This window comes from Carassius auratus, chromosome 3 (assembly GCF_003368295.1).
Source record: "Carassius auratus strain Wakin chromosome 3, ASM336829v1, whole genome shotgun sequence".
Lineage (NCBI taxonomy): Eukaryota > Metazoa > Chordata > Actinopteri > Cypriniformes > Cyprinidae > Carassius > Carassius auratus.
Genome location: NC_039245.1, coordinates 23,574,453 through 23,591,517, shown reverse-complemented (window position 1 = coordinate 23,591,517; position 17,065 = coordinate 23,574,453). Strand labels below are relative to the sequence as shown.

The 17,065-nt window shown below is 37.6% G+C and overlaps 2 protein-coding genes across 4 annotated transcripts; both read left to right on the top strand.

Moving 5' to 3' along the window:
* The first annotated feature begins 989 nt into the window (after nucleotides 1–989).
* On the top strand, nucleotides 990–10,024 carry LOC113051623 (cytochrome P450 2K1-like). The gene is made up of 9 exons (XM_026215525.1): nucleotides 990–1,230; nucleotides 1,308–1,470; nucleotides 3,476–3,625; nucleotides 3,695–3,855; nucleotides 7,390–7,569; nucleotides 7,674–7,815; nucleotides 7,894–8,078; nucleotides 8,152–8,293; nucleotides 8,525–10,024. Exons 1-9 carry the CDS (start codon nucleotides 1,027–1,029, stop codon nucleotides 8,710–8,712), a joined length of 1,515 nt encoding a protein of 504 aa, XP_026071310.1. The 5' UTR covers nucleotides 990–1,026; the 3' UTR covers nucleotides 8,713–10,024.
* Nucleotides 10,025–11,171: 1,147 nt separating this feature from the next.
* On the top strand, nucleotides 11,172–16,904 carry LOC113051604 (cytochrome P450 2K1-like). Of its 3 annotated transcripts, XM_026215502.1 has the most exons (9): nucleotides 11,172–11,385; nucleotides 11,475–11,637; nucleotides 11,750–11,899; nucleotides 11,983–12,143; nucleotides 12,254–12,433; nucleotides 13,312–13,453; nucleotides 13,542–13,726; nucleotides 16,219–16,360; nucleotides 16,437–16,904. In XM_026215502.1, the coding sequence occupies exons 1-9, from the start codon at nucleotides 11,179–11,181 to the stop codon at nucleotides 16,622–16,624; spliced, it is 1,518 nt and encodes a 505-aa protein (XP_026071287.1). In that variant the 5' UTR covers nucleotides 11,172–11,178; the 3' UTR covers nucleotides 16,625–16,904. The 3 variants fall into 3 exon arrangements, with proteins under 3 accessions (XP_026071287.1, XP_026071298.1, XP_026071293.1); XM_026215513.1 differs by lacking the exon at nucleotides 12,254–12,433 and having other exon boundaries at nucleotides 11,983–12,119; XM_026215508.1 differs by lacking the exon at nucleotides 12,254–12,433.
* Nucleotides 16,905–17,065: the final 161 nt, after the last annotated feature.

Below are 17,065 nucleotides of genomic sequence, written 5' to 3'. Positions count from 1 at the left end.
CTCCGAATGCAGATAGAACCTTATAATTCCAAGGTGATTTTTAAAATAAAGCACATTATCACTGAATGTGATATGTGAGATATAATCAGTCTAATGTCAAAAAGTCACACACCTAGTTTTAGCGATGAAAGCAAATGTTATCGAAGATCTTTAATGGGGGATCTCCCACATCAGTAGAACAGGTTTTGTTTTCTTTGTTCTTATCTTTTCTGTTGATGCTAGGGTGAAACCATATTCCAGTCATACCTGAAGTATTTATATTGACCACACTTAAAACAGCTTGTAGAAGACTAAGACCCGAAGGGAAGGAGAGGCTGTGAGGAGTCATGAACTCATGAGGAGGAAGAGGGGAAATTGGGCCAGCTTTAGATCCTATTTTCAGATTAGTGAATTTGATTGTTTTATTACAGAAAAGGAATCTTGAATTCAGTTTTGGTAAAATCCATCCATTTGGTTTTAATACTCATCCAAAAACACGGATTATTTGTGTGTGTGTCTGATTTAATTCCTATAAAGTTAATAATGCACACAAAATAAAAAATAGAGCTTATAACATTTTTTTTTAATAATTTTTTTTATTACATATTAAACATGGGTGTCTCTGTACACATCATAAGGTATAGACGAGAGATTACACAGGATTAAAGGTTAATAAAGGTCACAGATATCTGTGTTATAGTTCAGACATGCTCATTATGTGCTGATTATTGTCAATTGGAGAAAATATCACAATATTAAGTGCATATATAAAACGAAAAGCATGCAATATATTGGTGCAAAGATTGTGTTCAAACTAAAGTTTTGGTTTTATGGCCTGTTATATTATGTTATATGTTATACATTTCTGTCCTGTTTTAACATGCTGAAGAAGATTGCCAAATAATCACAGCATGACACATACCTGCTAATCACACCAACCTTTTCTTGTCATGGATTTAATTTTTTTTTGTAGGTTTAGGACCCTCCCATACACAGCTGCTATAAATGTGCGAGTGCATCAGTTGAGGAGAGTGCTTCATAGAGAAAATGGCTGTTGTCGACTCACTGCTGCAGTTTTCCAGCACAGGTACATTCCTGGGAGCTTTACTGTTGCTTCTTGGTTTGTATTTGCTTTCCTCTGGATCCAAATCTCAGAAAGAAGGGAAAGAGCCACCAGGACCCAAACCACTGCCGATGTTGGGGAACCTGCTGAACCTTGATCTCACGAGACCCTTTGACACCTTCTTTGAGGTGAGAACATGACACATTTAAACATGTGCCTAACCTTTTGAGATTTGTTTGTAAATGTCTTCCTCTGCATCCTCCAGCTCTCCAAAATCTACGGGAACATATTCCAAGTGTTTTTGGGTCCTAAAAAAATGGTTGTCTTAGTTGGATACAAAACAGTCAAAGAAGCTCTAGTGAATCATGCAGAAGAGTTTGGCGACAGAGATATTGCACCTAGTTTCCGGATAATGAATGATGAGAATGGTAGGATGTTTCTTTTTCCTGTTTCTTTTTTTTGTTTTGTTTCTTGTGTCTTCATTATTGCTTTGTTCCCCTCATGTTACCCTGCAAATTTGTTGTTTATTTGTTCCCATTTACACTCATCTGTTCGTTAGTTTCCATAGTTATCCATTAGTTCAGCTCAATATATATATATATATATATATATATATATATATATATATATATATATATATATATACTGTGTTTCAGCACTTTTTTGTTGTTTCCCTGTTGATGGTGCTATAGACCCGTTTCAAAAGGAGTTTCCACCAACTAGTTAAACTAGTAACAAGTTAAAATTTGAACTCTGAGTTGACTTACTCTGAGATGGGACATTCAGAATTTTTGGATTCAGAACAGCTGAATTGTGCAAGTTCAGTCAACTCTTGTTGAGGTTGACTCTGAGTTTCTCTGAGAGTCAACACCTTTTGATGCTTTATTTCTCCATATTTTCTTTTACATCATCAAGTTGGTCTGAGGTTTTGGATATGCTAAGGAATTGGGATACATCAGGAAGATTACTTACAAAGCAGTCTTTTGTGGTAGAGGTGATGGTTCTACCATAATTGTAACAAGAAGTATAATGTACAGTTTAAGCTGTATGAAGTTTGCACAACAGACACTGCTGTGGCAGGACAGAAATACAGAAAAGGCTCCTGTGGGAGTGGACACTGCTGCGGCATTGTGGGAATTAGTTAAGGCTCCTGCAGGAGTGGCATGCTGCTGGGATGGCAGGAGTAGGGATAGGTAATTATTGATGGATTAGGGGATGATAAAGGGGACTTGCTATGGTGGGTCAGGAGTTTGTGTGAACAGGGATGGACTGGCGTTAAATGGGTTGGCAGATGAGGGATCGGTGAGCTTCTTTGATATGTAATCATTCTGACGGCACGTAAGTCTTGAAGGCCTCTGCCTTCTGACAAAATCTGTGTCCTGATGTTGCTTACTACGGGGGGTGGTTCCAAGGCGAGATTGTTCGGAGGGATGGGTAGGGATGTGGCGGAAGATGGAGAGAAGGAAGAGGTTTGAATATGCACAGTAAAGCAAATGTAATACTTTCAGACATTTCATTGCGGATGATTAACTTTGGAAAGAAAACCGCCTCATTTGCTTCATGGTTAAAAAGTGAACATCCGACACAATTGAGTCGTAACGTTGTTTAACAAACTTTAGCTGTGAAAAACTTCACCTGAAAATGAATTAATTTGCAAGACATGATATTCGGAAGAAAGAAAGCTCAGATCTGGGGCATGGCCCAGGCTCATTGAAGGCCTGTTGCTGCTGCGACTTAGTGCTCGAGGAGAACCGGATCTTGTGCGGGAAAATGGTGGTGACGAGCGAGGTGAGCTAGTGGCTTTGTACGGTCTATTGGCCACAGTGCGTGGCTGGTCGAGAAGAGATGCAGGTGCGACAAAGCCTGGTGCTCGGCAGCAGTATCTGGTGGGGTAGGATTGATCATGGGGCTGGCAGATCTGAAAAAAAAAAATCCTAGGTATAGTTCTCTTCATTGGATGGGAAATTGGGTCTGTGATAAGATGGCAAATGGAGCGAACTGAAAGCTGAAAGACTAGAAATAATGAAGGTCGGATATTGATTATTTATAGGGGTTCTCTCTTTCAGTGATTGGATAGATAGATGTGATTACTGATGATGAATTAGCCGTCTTAATTATCTGCACGTGCTCCTCCCGAAATTTGTTATTAAAACATCACTTAATTAAATGAAATAAACTTGGCACACATATGAGCTCGTTATAAGGAGTCATACACAAGTGAGTGGGAAACAGCCGATTAAACAATGAAAAAACAAAAATGCATTAAAATTTTTGACTTGAAATGTAAAAAAAATGTCTTCAGTGAGTATATGTAGGCAGAACATTTTCTTTTCTTTTACATTTTTGTTTGCCAGTAAGTTTGACTCACTGCATGACCATTCTCTACTAGTGTTGTTGGGATTCTGAGATGTTTTTTTTTTTTTTTTTGAACAGGGATCGTCTTTTCAAATGGAAAGAACTGGAAAGAGATGCGATGCTTTGCTATCAGCAACCTACGAGAGCTTGGGATGGGCAAGAGAGGAAGTGAAGAGAAAATCATAGAGGAAATTCAGTATCTCGAAAGAGAGTTTGATAAGTTTGAAGGTACAAGCTGAGACACGTACACACATGCATTCATGTTTTTAGAGACAGTTTGTCATTTCCTCTTCACAGGGAAACCCTTCGACATGACACAGCCTGTGAACTATGCTATGTCAAACATCATCTCATCTATCGTGTATGGCAGCAGATTTGAATATACAGATCCTCGATTCACTGAAATGGTCGACAGTGCAAATGAGAATGTTTACTTTGCTGGATCGACTTCCATGATGGTATGTATGCTTTATATGCTGACATTGGTCTATAGTTTGTCAACTACCAAGAGGCATTAAAAAATCTATTAATAATGCATGTGGACCTGTTTTGTAGTGTTAGATGAAGTACACAAATCAAGTACTGTACTTGAGTAAAAATACAGATTGCCCTTAAAAATAAAACTCCACAAAAGTAAGTAAATAAGATTAGTGTAGACGTTTATGTACTGATCTACAAATTAAAAAAAAATGATAATTACCAAACCATGTCATACACCATTACAACTCTTGAAATTACAATATCAATTTAATCAAGTTCAATATCATGTTACTGATAATTCAAGTATGCAATAAATGGAAAATATACCCCATTGAGGTAAAACAAAATGTGTGTAAATGTGTGGTCACAAACCGTATTAAAATGACATAACACTAGGCTACATGAACACTATGCAAGCAAAGTAGTTTTATAGAATTTGAAACCACAGCAGCAGAGAAGATGCATGCAATAATTTGTGCTTATTTAAGGTTTTAAGTCCATAGCAAACAGTCAGTCACACTGATCCCATAAAAAGGGTTTAAAGGGATTTTCAACCCCCCCCCCCCCCCCAAAAAAAAAAAATGTCATTAATCACTTACCCCCAAGTCACCCCAAACCTGTAAAAGCTTTGTTTGTCTTCTGCACACCATTTAGGATATTTTAAGTGAAAACCGTGAGGCTTGTGACTTTCCAACTGACTGCCAAGTAAATTAAAAAACACCCTTCTTTCCTAGTTTTCGCATAACTTTCTCAAGCTGAATATTGACAAAACATTAAAACGGGGATGGTGTTGGTGTAGTGGATAGGGCACAAGCCTTTGGTGTGAGAGACCCAGGTTCGAATTCACTGTAAGACACCAATGACACCAATCCCTCAGCAAGACACTTAACCCCTAGTTGCTCCAGAGGTGTGCAACCTCTGATATATATATATATATATATATATAGCAATTGTAAGTCACTTTGGATAAATCGTCAGCTAAATGAATAAATGTAATGGATATCTTCTGTTTTGTCAATATTCAGCTTGAGAAAGTTATGCGAAAACTAGGCAAGAAGGGTAGAATTTGGCTTAGAAAATAAATAAAGCTGGGTGTCGTCAGCATATCAATGAAAATTGATGCCATATTTCCTAAAAATGTTACCAAGGGGGTAGTAATTAAATAATAAATACAAGAGGGCACAAAACATAGCCTTGAGGAACACCAGCTATAACAGGTGAAACATATTATCTGAATTTAAGTTGAGCAAATTGTTTGCCCATAGAGATAAGATCTGAACCAACTAATAGGGACTCCAGTAATACCTACAGTATACAGAGTAGTCTAACTAAGAGAACTTAATGAGAAATTGTATCAAAGGCTGGTGTTAAATCGAGTAGAATAAGTATAGTTAAAAGTCTAGAATTGGCTGACATCAGCAGATCATTGACAACTTTTACAACAGCAGCCTCTCTGTACTATGCAAACGGCAGAAAACCAGATTGTAATTTTTCAAACAGACTATTATTTTTTTAAAAGATGGGAATGAACATAAGATTCAACAATTGTTTTATAAATTTTTTTGAGTGAAAGTGCAAATTGGAAATCGGGCAAAAATTAGCTAGATTATTGGTGTCAGCTCCTGGTTTATTAAGTCTTGGATTGATTACTGCAACCTTAAAAGATGAAGGAACCACACCAGAGTTGAGACATAAGTGTATATTATCAGCTAATATACCTGATAGAGAAAGTAAACAAGCTTTGACCAGGTGACTGAGGAGTGGATCTAACTGACAAGTGAAAGACTTAGATTGTTTAATAAAACCTGATATTTCATCAACAGTTGGAATTTCGATACTGTAAAATAGCGACAAAAGAGAATCTATAAATACGACAGATCAGATACCACATTATTTTGAGAAATGAATTGTTGTTGAATATTAACAATTTTAGTATTAAAGGTCATTAAATTATCACATGAATATACACTTACCTAAAATATTATTAGGAACACCTGTTCGATTTCTCATTAATGCAATTATCTAATCAACCAATCACATAACAGTTGCTTCAATGTATTTAGGGGTGTAATCCTGGTCAAGACAATCTCCTGAACTCCAAACTGAATATCAGAATGGATAGAAAGGTGATTTAAGAAATTTTGAGTGTGGTATGGTTTTTGGTGCCAGACAGGCTGGTTACAAAGAATGGTGTGAAAAGGGAAAAACATCCAGTATGCGGCAGTCCTGAGGGCGAAATTGCCTTATTAATGCTATAGGTCAGAGGAGAATGTGCCGACTGATTCAAGTTGATAGAAGAGTAACTTTGACTGAAATAACCACTCGTTGCAACCGAGGTATGCAGCAAAGCATTTGTGAAGCCACAACACACACAACCTTGAGGCGGATGGGCTACAACAGCAGAAGACCCCACCGGGCACCACTCATCTCTACTACAAATAGAAAAAAAGAGGCTACAATTTGCACGAGCTCACCAAAATTGGACCGTTGAAGACTGGAAAAATGTTGCCTGGTCTGATGAGTCTCTGTTTCTGTTGAGACATTCAGATGGTAGAGTCAGAATTTGGTGTAAACAGAATGAGAACATGGATCCATCATGCCTTGTTACCACTGTGCAGGCTGGTGGTGGTGGTGTAATGGTGTGGGGGATGTTTTCTTGGCACACTTTAGGCCCCTTAGTGCCAATTGGGCATCGTTTAAATGCCACGGTCCTGAGCATTGTTTCTGACCATGTCCATCCCTTTATGACCACCATATACCCATCCTCTGATGGCTAATTCCAGCAGGATAATGCACCATGATGTCACAAAGCTTGAATAATTTCAAATTGGTTTCTTGAACATGACAATGAGTTCACCGTACTAAAATGGCTCCCACAGTCACAAGATCTCAACCCAATAGAGCATCTTTGGGATGTGGTGGAATGGGAGCTTCATGCCCTGGATATGCATCCCACAAATCTCCATCAACTGCAATATACTATCCTATCAATATGGGCCAACATTTCTAAAGAACACTTTCAGCACCATGTTGAATCAATGCCACATAGAATTAAGGCAGTTCTGAAGGCGAAGGGGGGTCAAACACAGTATTAGTATGGTGTTCCTAATAATCCTTTAGGTGAGTGTAGATGGGAAGGAAGGGTTTAAGGAGGCTTTAAGATATTATTTACTGTATTAAACAAGGACCTTGTATTCCCTTAATTTAACCCAATTATATTATAGTAGTAATAAGATTTAGGTGTTAAGGGTGCAAGTGTATCGAGTACACTGTGCAATCCCTCGTTAAAATAAGAAACCAAGTCATCTAGAGAAAGCATTGCTCATGAAGAAATGGTCCAGTCCTTCAGAAAGAGCAGATAGACCAATGGTCTTGATATTGCTAAATGAAATGGAAGAACCCATGTTGGTTGTTTCAACCATTATGCTATGGAATGTAGTAAAGGAACAAAGTGCATCTCTATAGAACATCTGTCATTCAGTCTTTCTTGTGCCTCTGAATTGCATTTCTAGATTTATAATATATTTCCGTGGTTGGGTCCAATCCTAAAACAAAAAAGGATTATTGTAAAAAATATTGTGCAAAGTAGACAACATATGACTAAGTTGATCAATGGACTTCTGGAGACTCTGAATCCACATGACAGCAGAGGATTTGTCGAATCCTTTCTCATCCGCAAACAAAGCGATGAGGTATGTAATTATTGCTCCACAAAATTTTTGATGATCCCCTTTACTGTAATAATCAGATATTCATTTGGTAAATAAATATGCATTTTGTGGATTGCATTTGACAGCAATCAGGCAAGAAGGACTCATACTTTCACCAGGACAATCTTATGATGTCTGTGACAGATCTGTTTATTGCTGGTACTGACACCACAGGAACGACCCTGCGCTGGGGTTTGATGTTTATGGCCAAATACCCTCATATACAGGGTAAAAACAGTCATATGAAGATTATGACCTCAATGCTGAAGAGTCAAAAGCAACAAAAAAAAATTCATTTGTGTGCAGATCGAGTTCAGGAGGAGATTGACAGAGTGATCGGTGGACGTCAGCCAGTGGTGGAAGACAGAAAGAAATTACCATATACAGATGCTGTGATTCATGAAACCCAGAGACTGGCAAACATAGTACCCTTGAATCTCCCTCATATGACCAGCTGTGATGTTACCTTCAATGGATACTTCATCAAGAAGGTCAGTAAGAAGAATAAATACAAATAAAGCCAAGAGAAGATTAAAGTTTTGATCTTTTCTATCCATTTTGTAGGGCACCACTGTAGTTCCTCTGCTGACGTCTGTTTTGAAGGATCCAAGCGAATGGGAAAAACCAAACTGCTTTTTCCCAGAACACTTCCTTGATGAGAAGGGCCAGTTTGTGAAGAGAGATGCTTTTATGCCCTTTTCTGCAGGTACAGTGAAACTTTAGCTCAAGGCCCAAACCATGTCCACATTAGGGAGGTCAAAGCAGTATTTGATAGTTATGGTATTTTTTTTATTTAAAGGAATTTAGTTAAAAGAAAAAAAGAACAGTAAAGGAATTGAAGTTTATTGCATAACTTCTTGCAAATATATTTTTATTTCAAAATATGCACACATTCACTCTTAATGCTGTCATACATTTTGAATAATTATATTTTCAGGCCGCAGGATATGTCTTGGAGAGAGTTTGGCCAGGATGGAGCTCTTCCTGTTCTTCACTTCCCTCCTTCAGAGCTACCGCTTCACAACTGCACCTGGAGTGTCTGGAGATGAGCTGGATCTCAAAGGAGTAGTCGGATTGACGTTGAATCCGTCTCCACACAAGCTGTGTGCAATCAGACGCTCCTGAATGAAGAAAATATCAGAAAAAAACAGAAACCTTCTCACCTCCATTTAGAATGCATTGGGTGATTGTTGTTTTATGTCATCACATTACATTTATATTACATTTAGTCATTTAGCAGACGCTTTTATCCAAAGTGACTTACAAATATGGACAGTGAAAGCAATCAAAATCTACAAAAAGAGCAATGATATACAAGTGTTATAACAAGTCTCAGTTACAGTAGCTTAACACAGTAAACATAGCAAGGAGTTTTTAAATATAATAAATACAAATAAAACAGATACAATAGAAAAAGAATAGAGCAAACTCGTGTTAGAGGTCTTTTTTGATTTTGTTAATTGTATAATAACTGAGAAGAAATGAAAACGGATAGAATACAAAAATATTAGAAAGTTACAGTGGTTAGTTTTTTTGGTCCAGTTGGATAAAAAACTGCCGAGGAGTTTAGTGACCGAGATATAACTTCTATTTTCAAGATAATGAACAATGAGCATGGAGGATTTTTTGTTGTTGTTGTTGTTGTTGTTGAAAGGAATGAAATTATTTACTCATGAAATTAATTCTTTATGAAGCCAAACACTCAGGAATTCTCGCAATGCAAATGCCATACCACAAAACAAGGGCTTTGATCTCTTTGTGAAGCTAAACTCTCAGGAACTCTCGCAATGATTTTATCAGATATGAAGATCTAGACGAAAGAACATTTGCAATTTGGTCCCTTCACCCATCCTTCCCCCCTGGGTACATGGTCCGGGTCACTAAAAGTTGACAGAGAAATGCCAAGAACTCAAAACTTTTGTAGAATGGTGTTTTGCTGAGAATGGGGTGTGTTCCCCTATAGGGGTCTGTGAGAATGCTTATCTCCAGCCAGGTGTGACCCTGATGTGATCACGGCAACCTAAAGAACAACTGATTTGAAGATTTCTTTGTTGTTTGGTCTGAGTATTTAAGGGAAGTGTATTTGTGGAGTGTATTTCATAGTATAGTATGCTCCATAGTATGTGTCTTGCTGAAGTCAGGTATACCATTATTTAATAAAAAAATTTAATTGTGTTAAATACATTGTGCCCATAGAGCACACTATAGTTCTTTGTGCTACTGCCTGCGCACATTGGCTAATTTAGTTTATTCTCTAGTGCTTTGCTATGCATTTTAGACCATGTGTCTTAAATTAGGATAACTGTTACATGTGTGACTATGTTAAATCAATGAATCAATAAATTATGAATAATTTGTGACCCTCTCTTTGAAAACCACATACATCAACACACATAATGTAAAGAACATTCTGTGAAAATAAACCTTGGTATCTTTAGTTTTGATTGAGTAAGACCATGTCAAAGTTTGTGTGTGTGTGTGTGTGTGTGTTGTATCATGATTAATCACTCTTTTAACATCAAGTACTTTATGTACTGCACTTTATTTTCTATATGTACTGCACTATATGTCCTTTCCTAAAAATCGAAAAAACCGAAACATCCGATGCAAGTGCAATTGCTTCCAAATGGACATGAAATTTTTATTAGGCTAATTCATTAAGAGTTATATTAGCCTACAATAAAAAGTAATATGTCTTATATGCCAATTAAAATATATATATATATTTTTTAAACACCTTTCTTTTATTTATTTTTCTCATCGTTGGAGACTTTCACAGCATTGTGCTTCATATCAGATAATTCTTCTCCCTGAAGCATCATGATCAGCATTCAAAGACCAAATAATTTCAACACGATTCAAGCATAAAATATCATCTCTAGATACTCCAGGTGGAGTTGTGAAGCAGTAACTTCCTTTCAATGTCATAAAATAAGCTGATTATCTTGGCTGAATGTTGAATGTTGAATGTTTTTGCCAGAAAAAAAATCCACTCAGAAATCGGAACCCAGCTAAAGTCACATTTCGTTATCGGAAGGTAACTCTCATTGTGTTTTCTCGAAAACGAAGCCCAAGAAATCAAGTCGGGGGAGTAGCCCAGATTTTTCAGCCAATCAGAAACTGGATTGGCTGTCATGTCTATGGAAGGTGGGGTTTTAGAAAGTGCATGTGTTTAATGCAAACCAGTTTAACCTGCTTGTATAGTATGCCTAGCCCAATAAATCATTCCTCTTTTGTAAATCATTGTGGCTAAAAATGATAAAATGGATAAATTAAAAAATCTAATCAATCTCATTGTATATACAGCATCATACAAAACAAAAAGCTTGTTTGGTTATATTACCTCTATGTGATGAAATAGGTTTTTTAATATTATGTACATTTTTTTTAACTTTCATTCTTTTATGGCTGTAGTTGAATTGATCATTCAGTGAAGAAGTATCAAGCTGCTGATGCAACTATAATAGCTCTATATTCTCATGGTTACTTTGTTTTGAATGAGGAATTCTCCCTGGGTTTACTCGAGGCTCCTCCCATTTGTACTTATTACAAGGGTTTAAAGACAACAGAGTGTCTTTGCAGAATTGAAAAATGGCTGTTGTTGAGTCTCTGCTGTATATTCCAGGTGTCGCAGGTACATTACTGGGAGCTTTGCTGTTGTTATTGCTCTTATCTCGCCTTTCCTCAGACTACAAATCTCAGAAAGAAGGGAAAGAGCCACCGGGACCCAAACACTTGCCACTATTGGGAAACTTGCTGACGCTTGACCTAACGAGACCTTTTGACAGCTTTTGTGAGGTGAGAACTTGACATAAACACATTCAAACAGTAATACTAGCCTCTCATTTTGAGATTTGTTTGTTAATGTCTTTCTCTGTGTCCTCCAGCTCTCCAAGACCCACGGGAACATATTCCAAGTGTTTTTGGGTCCTAAAAAAGTTGTGGTATTAGTTGGATACAAAACCGTCAAAGAGGCTCTTGTCAACTATGCAGATGAGTTTGGGGAGCGAGATATTACACCTGGTTTCAGGATACTTAATGATGGTCACGGTAATAATAACTAAATGTTTTGCATGCATTTAAACCTTATTGTGTTCAGTCCTTATATGGTTTATTATCCTAGGACAATAGGCTCATGGTCTGATGGTTTTGTGTTGATCAGGGATCCTCTTTTCCAATGGAGAGAACTGGAAAGAAATGCGACGCTTCGCTCTCAGCAACCTTCGGGACTTTGGGATGGGCAAGAGAGGAAGTGAAGAGAAAATTATAGAGGAAATTCAATATCTGAAAGGAGAATTTGATAAGTTGGAAGGTACAAGCTGAGACACACACATGCAATTATGTTCTTAGTTCATAAGATCCATTGAGAGAAGTTTTGTTGTTTCCTCTTCACAGGGAAACCCTTTGACACGACACGGCCTGTGAACTACGCTGTGTCAAACATCATCTCGTCTATCGTGTACGGCAGCAGATTTGAATACACTGACCCTCGATTCACTGAAACAGTCGACAGAGCAAATGAAAATGTTCGGGTTAGTGGATCGGCATCTATGATGGTATGGAAGTAGGATTTATATGTTAACCAGAAATTATTTGGTGACTTTGAAATTATTTTATAAATCATTAATACATCTTTCTTTCCTCTGTCTGAATATTTACTCATAAGCTATACAATATATTTCCATGGTTGGGTCCATTCCTAAACAGCAAAAGGATTATTATGAGGAATTTGAAGAAAAATAGAGCAGAAATTGTGAAATTAATCACTGGACTGCAGGAGACTCTAAATCCACGTGACCAAAGAGGGTTTGTCGACTCTTTTCTCATCCACAAACAGAGTGATGAGGTATGGAAATCACAATGTAGCATAGAAATACAGGAAAAGCAAAAAGTAACCAGTAGCTTTGATTAGTAAACCAATATAGGCGTGCGGTTCAAATGTTTTTGCTAGTTTCAGCCTGTAACACTATAAAAACTTCATCATCACAGGAATAAGGAGGCGGCAACCGGTGGACATTTAAATCAAAACTTTAATAACGAAATAAGCACAAAACAGTGCGACAGCGCCTCGTGGATGTCTGCCGTGCACTTACTAAAACCAAACACAAAATAAAATCCAGGCCTGGTCCTCTTTCCTCCTTCACTGACGTCACTCCTCTTTTGTATCCTTCCGATCTCCTCCGTGGGACTCGAGACCGTGCTGTGTGTTCAGGTGCATTGTTGATGCGTTATATAAGCGTTGAATAAGACAGCACCATAGACCAACTCAAGCCTGCCCCAAAATCTGGCACAATGTTTTTTCTTTGTTGTTTAGAGAGCATGTTAGTTTAGGCGGGTCCACAATGCACAACTGGCTCTTATAGGGAATGGGAGATGATACTTTAATTGGTTTATTGCATGTTACACCCAAAAAAACACCCACTACTCATCAAGAGAATAGAGAGAACCCGTTTAGAACATGCAACCAGGCGCGCCAACCCTTTTCCCATCATTAAACTAACAAGAGTGGATTCGGACATGCCCTGAGTGCACCTGCACTTTAGATTATGCACTTAGATCATTAAATAGGGCTCCATATGCTAAACTTGCAATGATTTTTATTTTGAATATATACAGTTTAGTTGAACATTTTGAATTAATTAAGAAGAACTTTGCAACATTTAGTTTTACTTGTTATTTTAGTAAAAAGGATGATTTTGTGCTTTGTGGATTTGGACTTGTCAGAAATCCGGCAAGGAGGACTCGTACTTTCACCATGAGAATCTTCTCATGTCGGTGGGAAATCTGTTTGTTGCTGGTACTGACACCACAGGAACGACTCTGCGCTGGGGTTTGATGCTTATGGCCAAATACCCTCATATACAGGGTAAAAACACAGTTATATGAAGAGTATTTCTTCAGTGCTGAATGCAATGGTGTCCAAAGGAACAAATATGTGTTTTATTTGTGTGCAGATCGAGTTCAGGAGGAGATTGATAAAGTGATCGGTGGACGTCAGCCAGTGGTGGAAGACAGAAAGAAATTGCCATATACAGATGCTGTGATTCATGAAACCCAGAGACTGGCAAACATAGTACCCTTGAATCTCCCTCATATGACCAGCTGTGACGTTACCTTCAATGGATACTTCATCAAGAAGGTCAGTCAGAAGAATAAATATGTATAAAGCCAAGAGAAGATACCTTGTGTGGCATGTTCAAGAGATCAATCTTGTGGATTGCTCCACACATATTAAGGGGCACACCTTAGATCTGGTTATCTCTCATGGATCATTCTTATCACAGTTTTCTGTCACGGATTTAGGATTGTCTGACCATTTTGCTATTATTTTTAGTATGGAACTGTCGCATACTAACATTTACCCTTTCCGTACTGTAAATTATCCCAATTGGAAATCCATTGATCTCAATTACTTCTTTGCTTTTATTGAATCCTCCTTAAATGGCCTTACTTTATCAGACCCTCTGGAGGTCAACATCTCTCTGTTAAATACTGTTCTTTTGTCTGGTTTGGACTTATTTGCACCAATGAAATCCCGGTCTGTGGCCTTTGTATGATCTGCTCCCTGATATAATAGTGGAAGGCAGCGGGTCGTAAGCTGGAGCATAAGTGGCGTATCTCTGGCCTGAATGTTCATTATCAAGCTTGGAAAGACCACTTACTTGAATATAAGGCAGAGATTGTATCTGTCAGATCTCAGTATTTCTCTCAGAAAATAATCAAAATAACCATTAACAAACTGTTCAAATGTAACAGCTCCTCCAATGTACCTGCCTCAGATCAGCTTTGTAATGGATTTCTTGATCATTTTAGTTCCAAAATTGCTAATGCACACAAATCCATTACATCTGTTGCGTCTGCTTCTGCTTCTAGTATCCTTAATTTTTCTGGCACTTTTTTCTCAAATTTTAGCTTACTTGACCCAGTCTCTCTTGGTAATGTGGTTTCACAAATGAAAGTTGCCACTTCCATAGTTGATCCAATACCCACCTGCCTGTTTAAATCATGTTTTGCATCACTATGTCCAGTCGTCTTGAGTATAATAAATGACTCACTGAACACGGGTGTTGTACCTGCTGCACTGAAAATTGCTGCTGTAAAACCTGTACCAAAAAGCCCAACGTCGACTGGGTAAACATCAATAATTTTCGTCCCATCTCCAATATGCCTTTTTTGGCTAAAGTACTTGAGCAAATTGTGGCCTCTTAGTTAAATACTCATCTTACTTTGCACAATCTTTTTTAGCCCCTCCAATCTGGCTTCTGCAAACTGCACAGTACTGAAACAGCATTGGTTAAAGTCACCAATGATTTGTTAATTGCTGCTGACTCTGGCTCTTTGTCAATCCTGATTTTACTCGATCTCATCGCAGCTTTTGACACTGTAGACCATTCTCTTTTACTCTCTCGATTGGAAAAGTTTTTGGTGTTACTGACACTGCTTTAAATTGGTTCAAGTCTTATCTATCAGATCTTAGGCAGTTTGTGTCCCTGGGTGGTTGCAGGTCCAATATTGGCTCAGTGCAGTTTGGTGTTCCACAGGGTTCAGTTTTGAGTCCCTTACTTTTTAGTATGCACATTTTCCCCCTTGGGCTATTTCTAAGATCCCTTGGTCTTCAGTTTCATTTTTACACAGATGACACTCAGATTTATATTCACTCAAAACCTGGTTACAATTCGGCTGTTGCCTTTCTTGAACATTGAATATTGGAGGTAAATATATGGATGTCTCAAAATCGTCTTTGTCTCAACAGTGACAAGACTGATTGGTTCACCCCATCAAATACGTAAAGCTAATATCTTAAATTTAAAGATGGATGGGTCTATTATGGAGTTTCAAGCTAAATTAAAAAATCTGGGGTTGACATTTTATTCAAACTTAACTTTTGTTCCTCATGTTCAGAACATGGTTAAAGTATAATTTTTTCATCTTAGAAACATTGCAAGACTACGTCCCATGTTGTCTTTTTCAGTGGCTGAAAAACTGATCAATACATTTGTCTTTTCTCGAATAGACTACTGAAATGCTTTGCTCGCGGGGGTCTCAAAATCTACTTTAGGCAGATTGAAGTATGTTCAAAAGGCAGCTGCAAGAGTCCTGACAAGTTCCAGGACAAGTGAGCACATCTCTCCAGTCTTGGAGTCCTTGCTCTGGCTTCCGGTCAGGTTTCGCGTTGATTTTAAAATTCTTATGCTTACCTACAAGGCCCTGCATGGTTTAGCTCCAGAATATCTGACTGAACTTTTAACTGTCTACACCCAAATGCGTAATCTTCGTTCATCGGATTCTGGCTTTTTAACTATTCCTGTAACTCGTTTACGCTCTATGGGTGACCGGACCTTCTCTTCTGTGACACCTAAACTCTGGAACTCTCTTCCTACTGAAATCAGACAGGCTGAATCACTTAGTATTTTTAAATGTTCTCTTAAAACGTATTTTTTCCAGTTAGCATATATGTGATATGTTTCTCTGATGGTCAATCTCAATGTATTTTTATTTATTTATTTGTTCTGTATGCCTTGGTAAAGCGCTTTGAGATGTAACTTTTAAAGAAAATAAAGTTTATTATTATCATTATTATTATTATTATTATTATTATCAATGTTTTGGTATTTTCTCTTCATTTTGTAGGGCACCACTGTAGTTCCTCTGCTGACGTCTGTTTTGAAGGATCCAAGCGAATGGGAAAAACCAAACAGCTTTTACCCAGAACACTTCCTTGATGAGAAGGGCCAGTTTGTGAAGAGAGATGCTTTCATGCCCTTTTCTGCAGGTTTGTTCAAATTCACCCAGTGTTTTGAAGAAATAAACATTTGAATTGTAATTAAACACATTTTTTATTCTCTCAGGCCGCAGGATGTGTCTTGGGGAGAGTTTGGCCAGGATGGAGCTCTTCCTGTTCTTCACTTCCCTCCTTCAGAGCTACCGCTTCACAACTGCACCTGGAGTGTCTGGAGATGAGCTGGATCTCAAAGGAGTAGTCGGAATAACGTTGAATCCGTCTCCACACAAGCTGTGTGCGATCAGACGCTCCTGATACTTGACAATAAAATCAAATGATGACTTATTTTGAGTAAGAACTGTCATGATTTAGCTTGATCTGAGTAAATGCACAAAATGTTAGTTGGCAAATAACTTCAAAAACCTGATGAGAAAAGTGTAAAACCCCTTTTTTTTTTTTTTTTTTTTACTTTTTTACTACTTAGTTATGTTTTTGGCATAACTTCTCTTAAGTAGCAGGTGCATGTGTTGTATTTTTTCATTTTCTGTATTTGTTATGCTGTTACAATTTTGTAGTAAAAAAAATGGTAATTTAACAAAAGTTTCTCAATCATTTTCTTAAACATGTTAACACACAAAAATATCTTAACCACTTAAGATAAGACTAAATTAAATTATATTAATATACATAAGAATAATATTGCTAATGAGATAATAAACTTAAAGCTGTATTTTCATAATTGGATGAACAATCTTT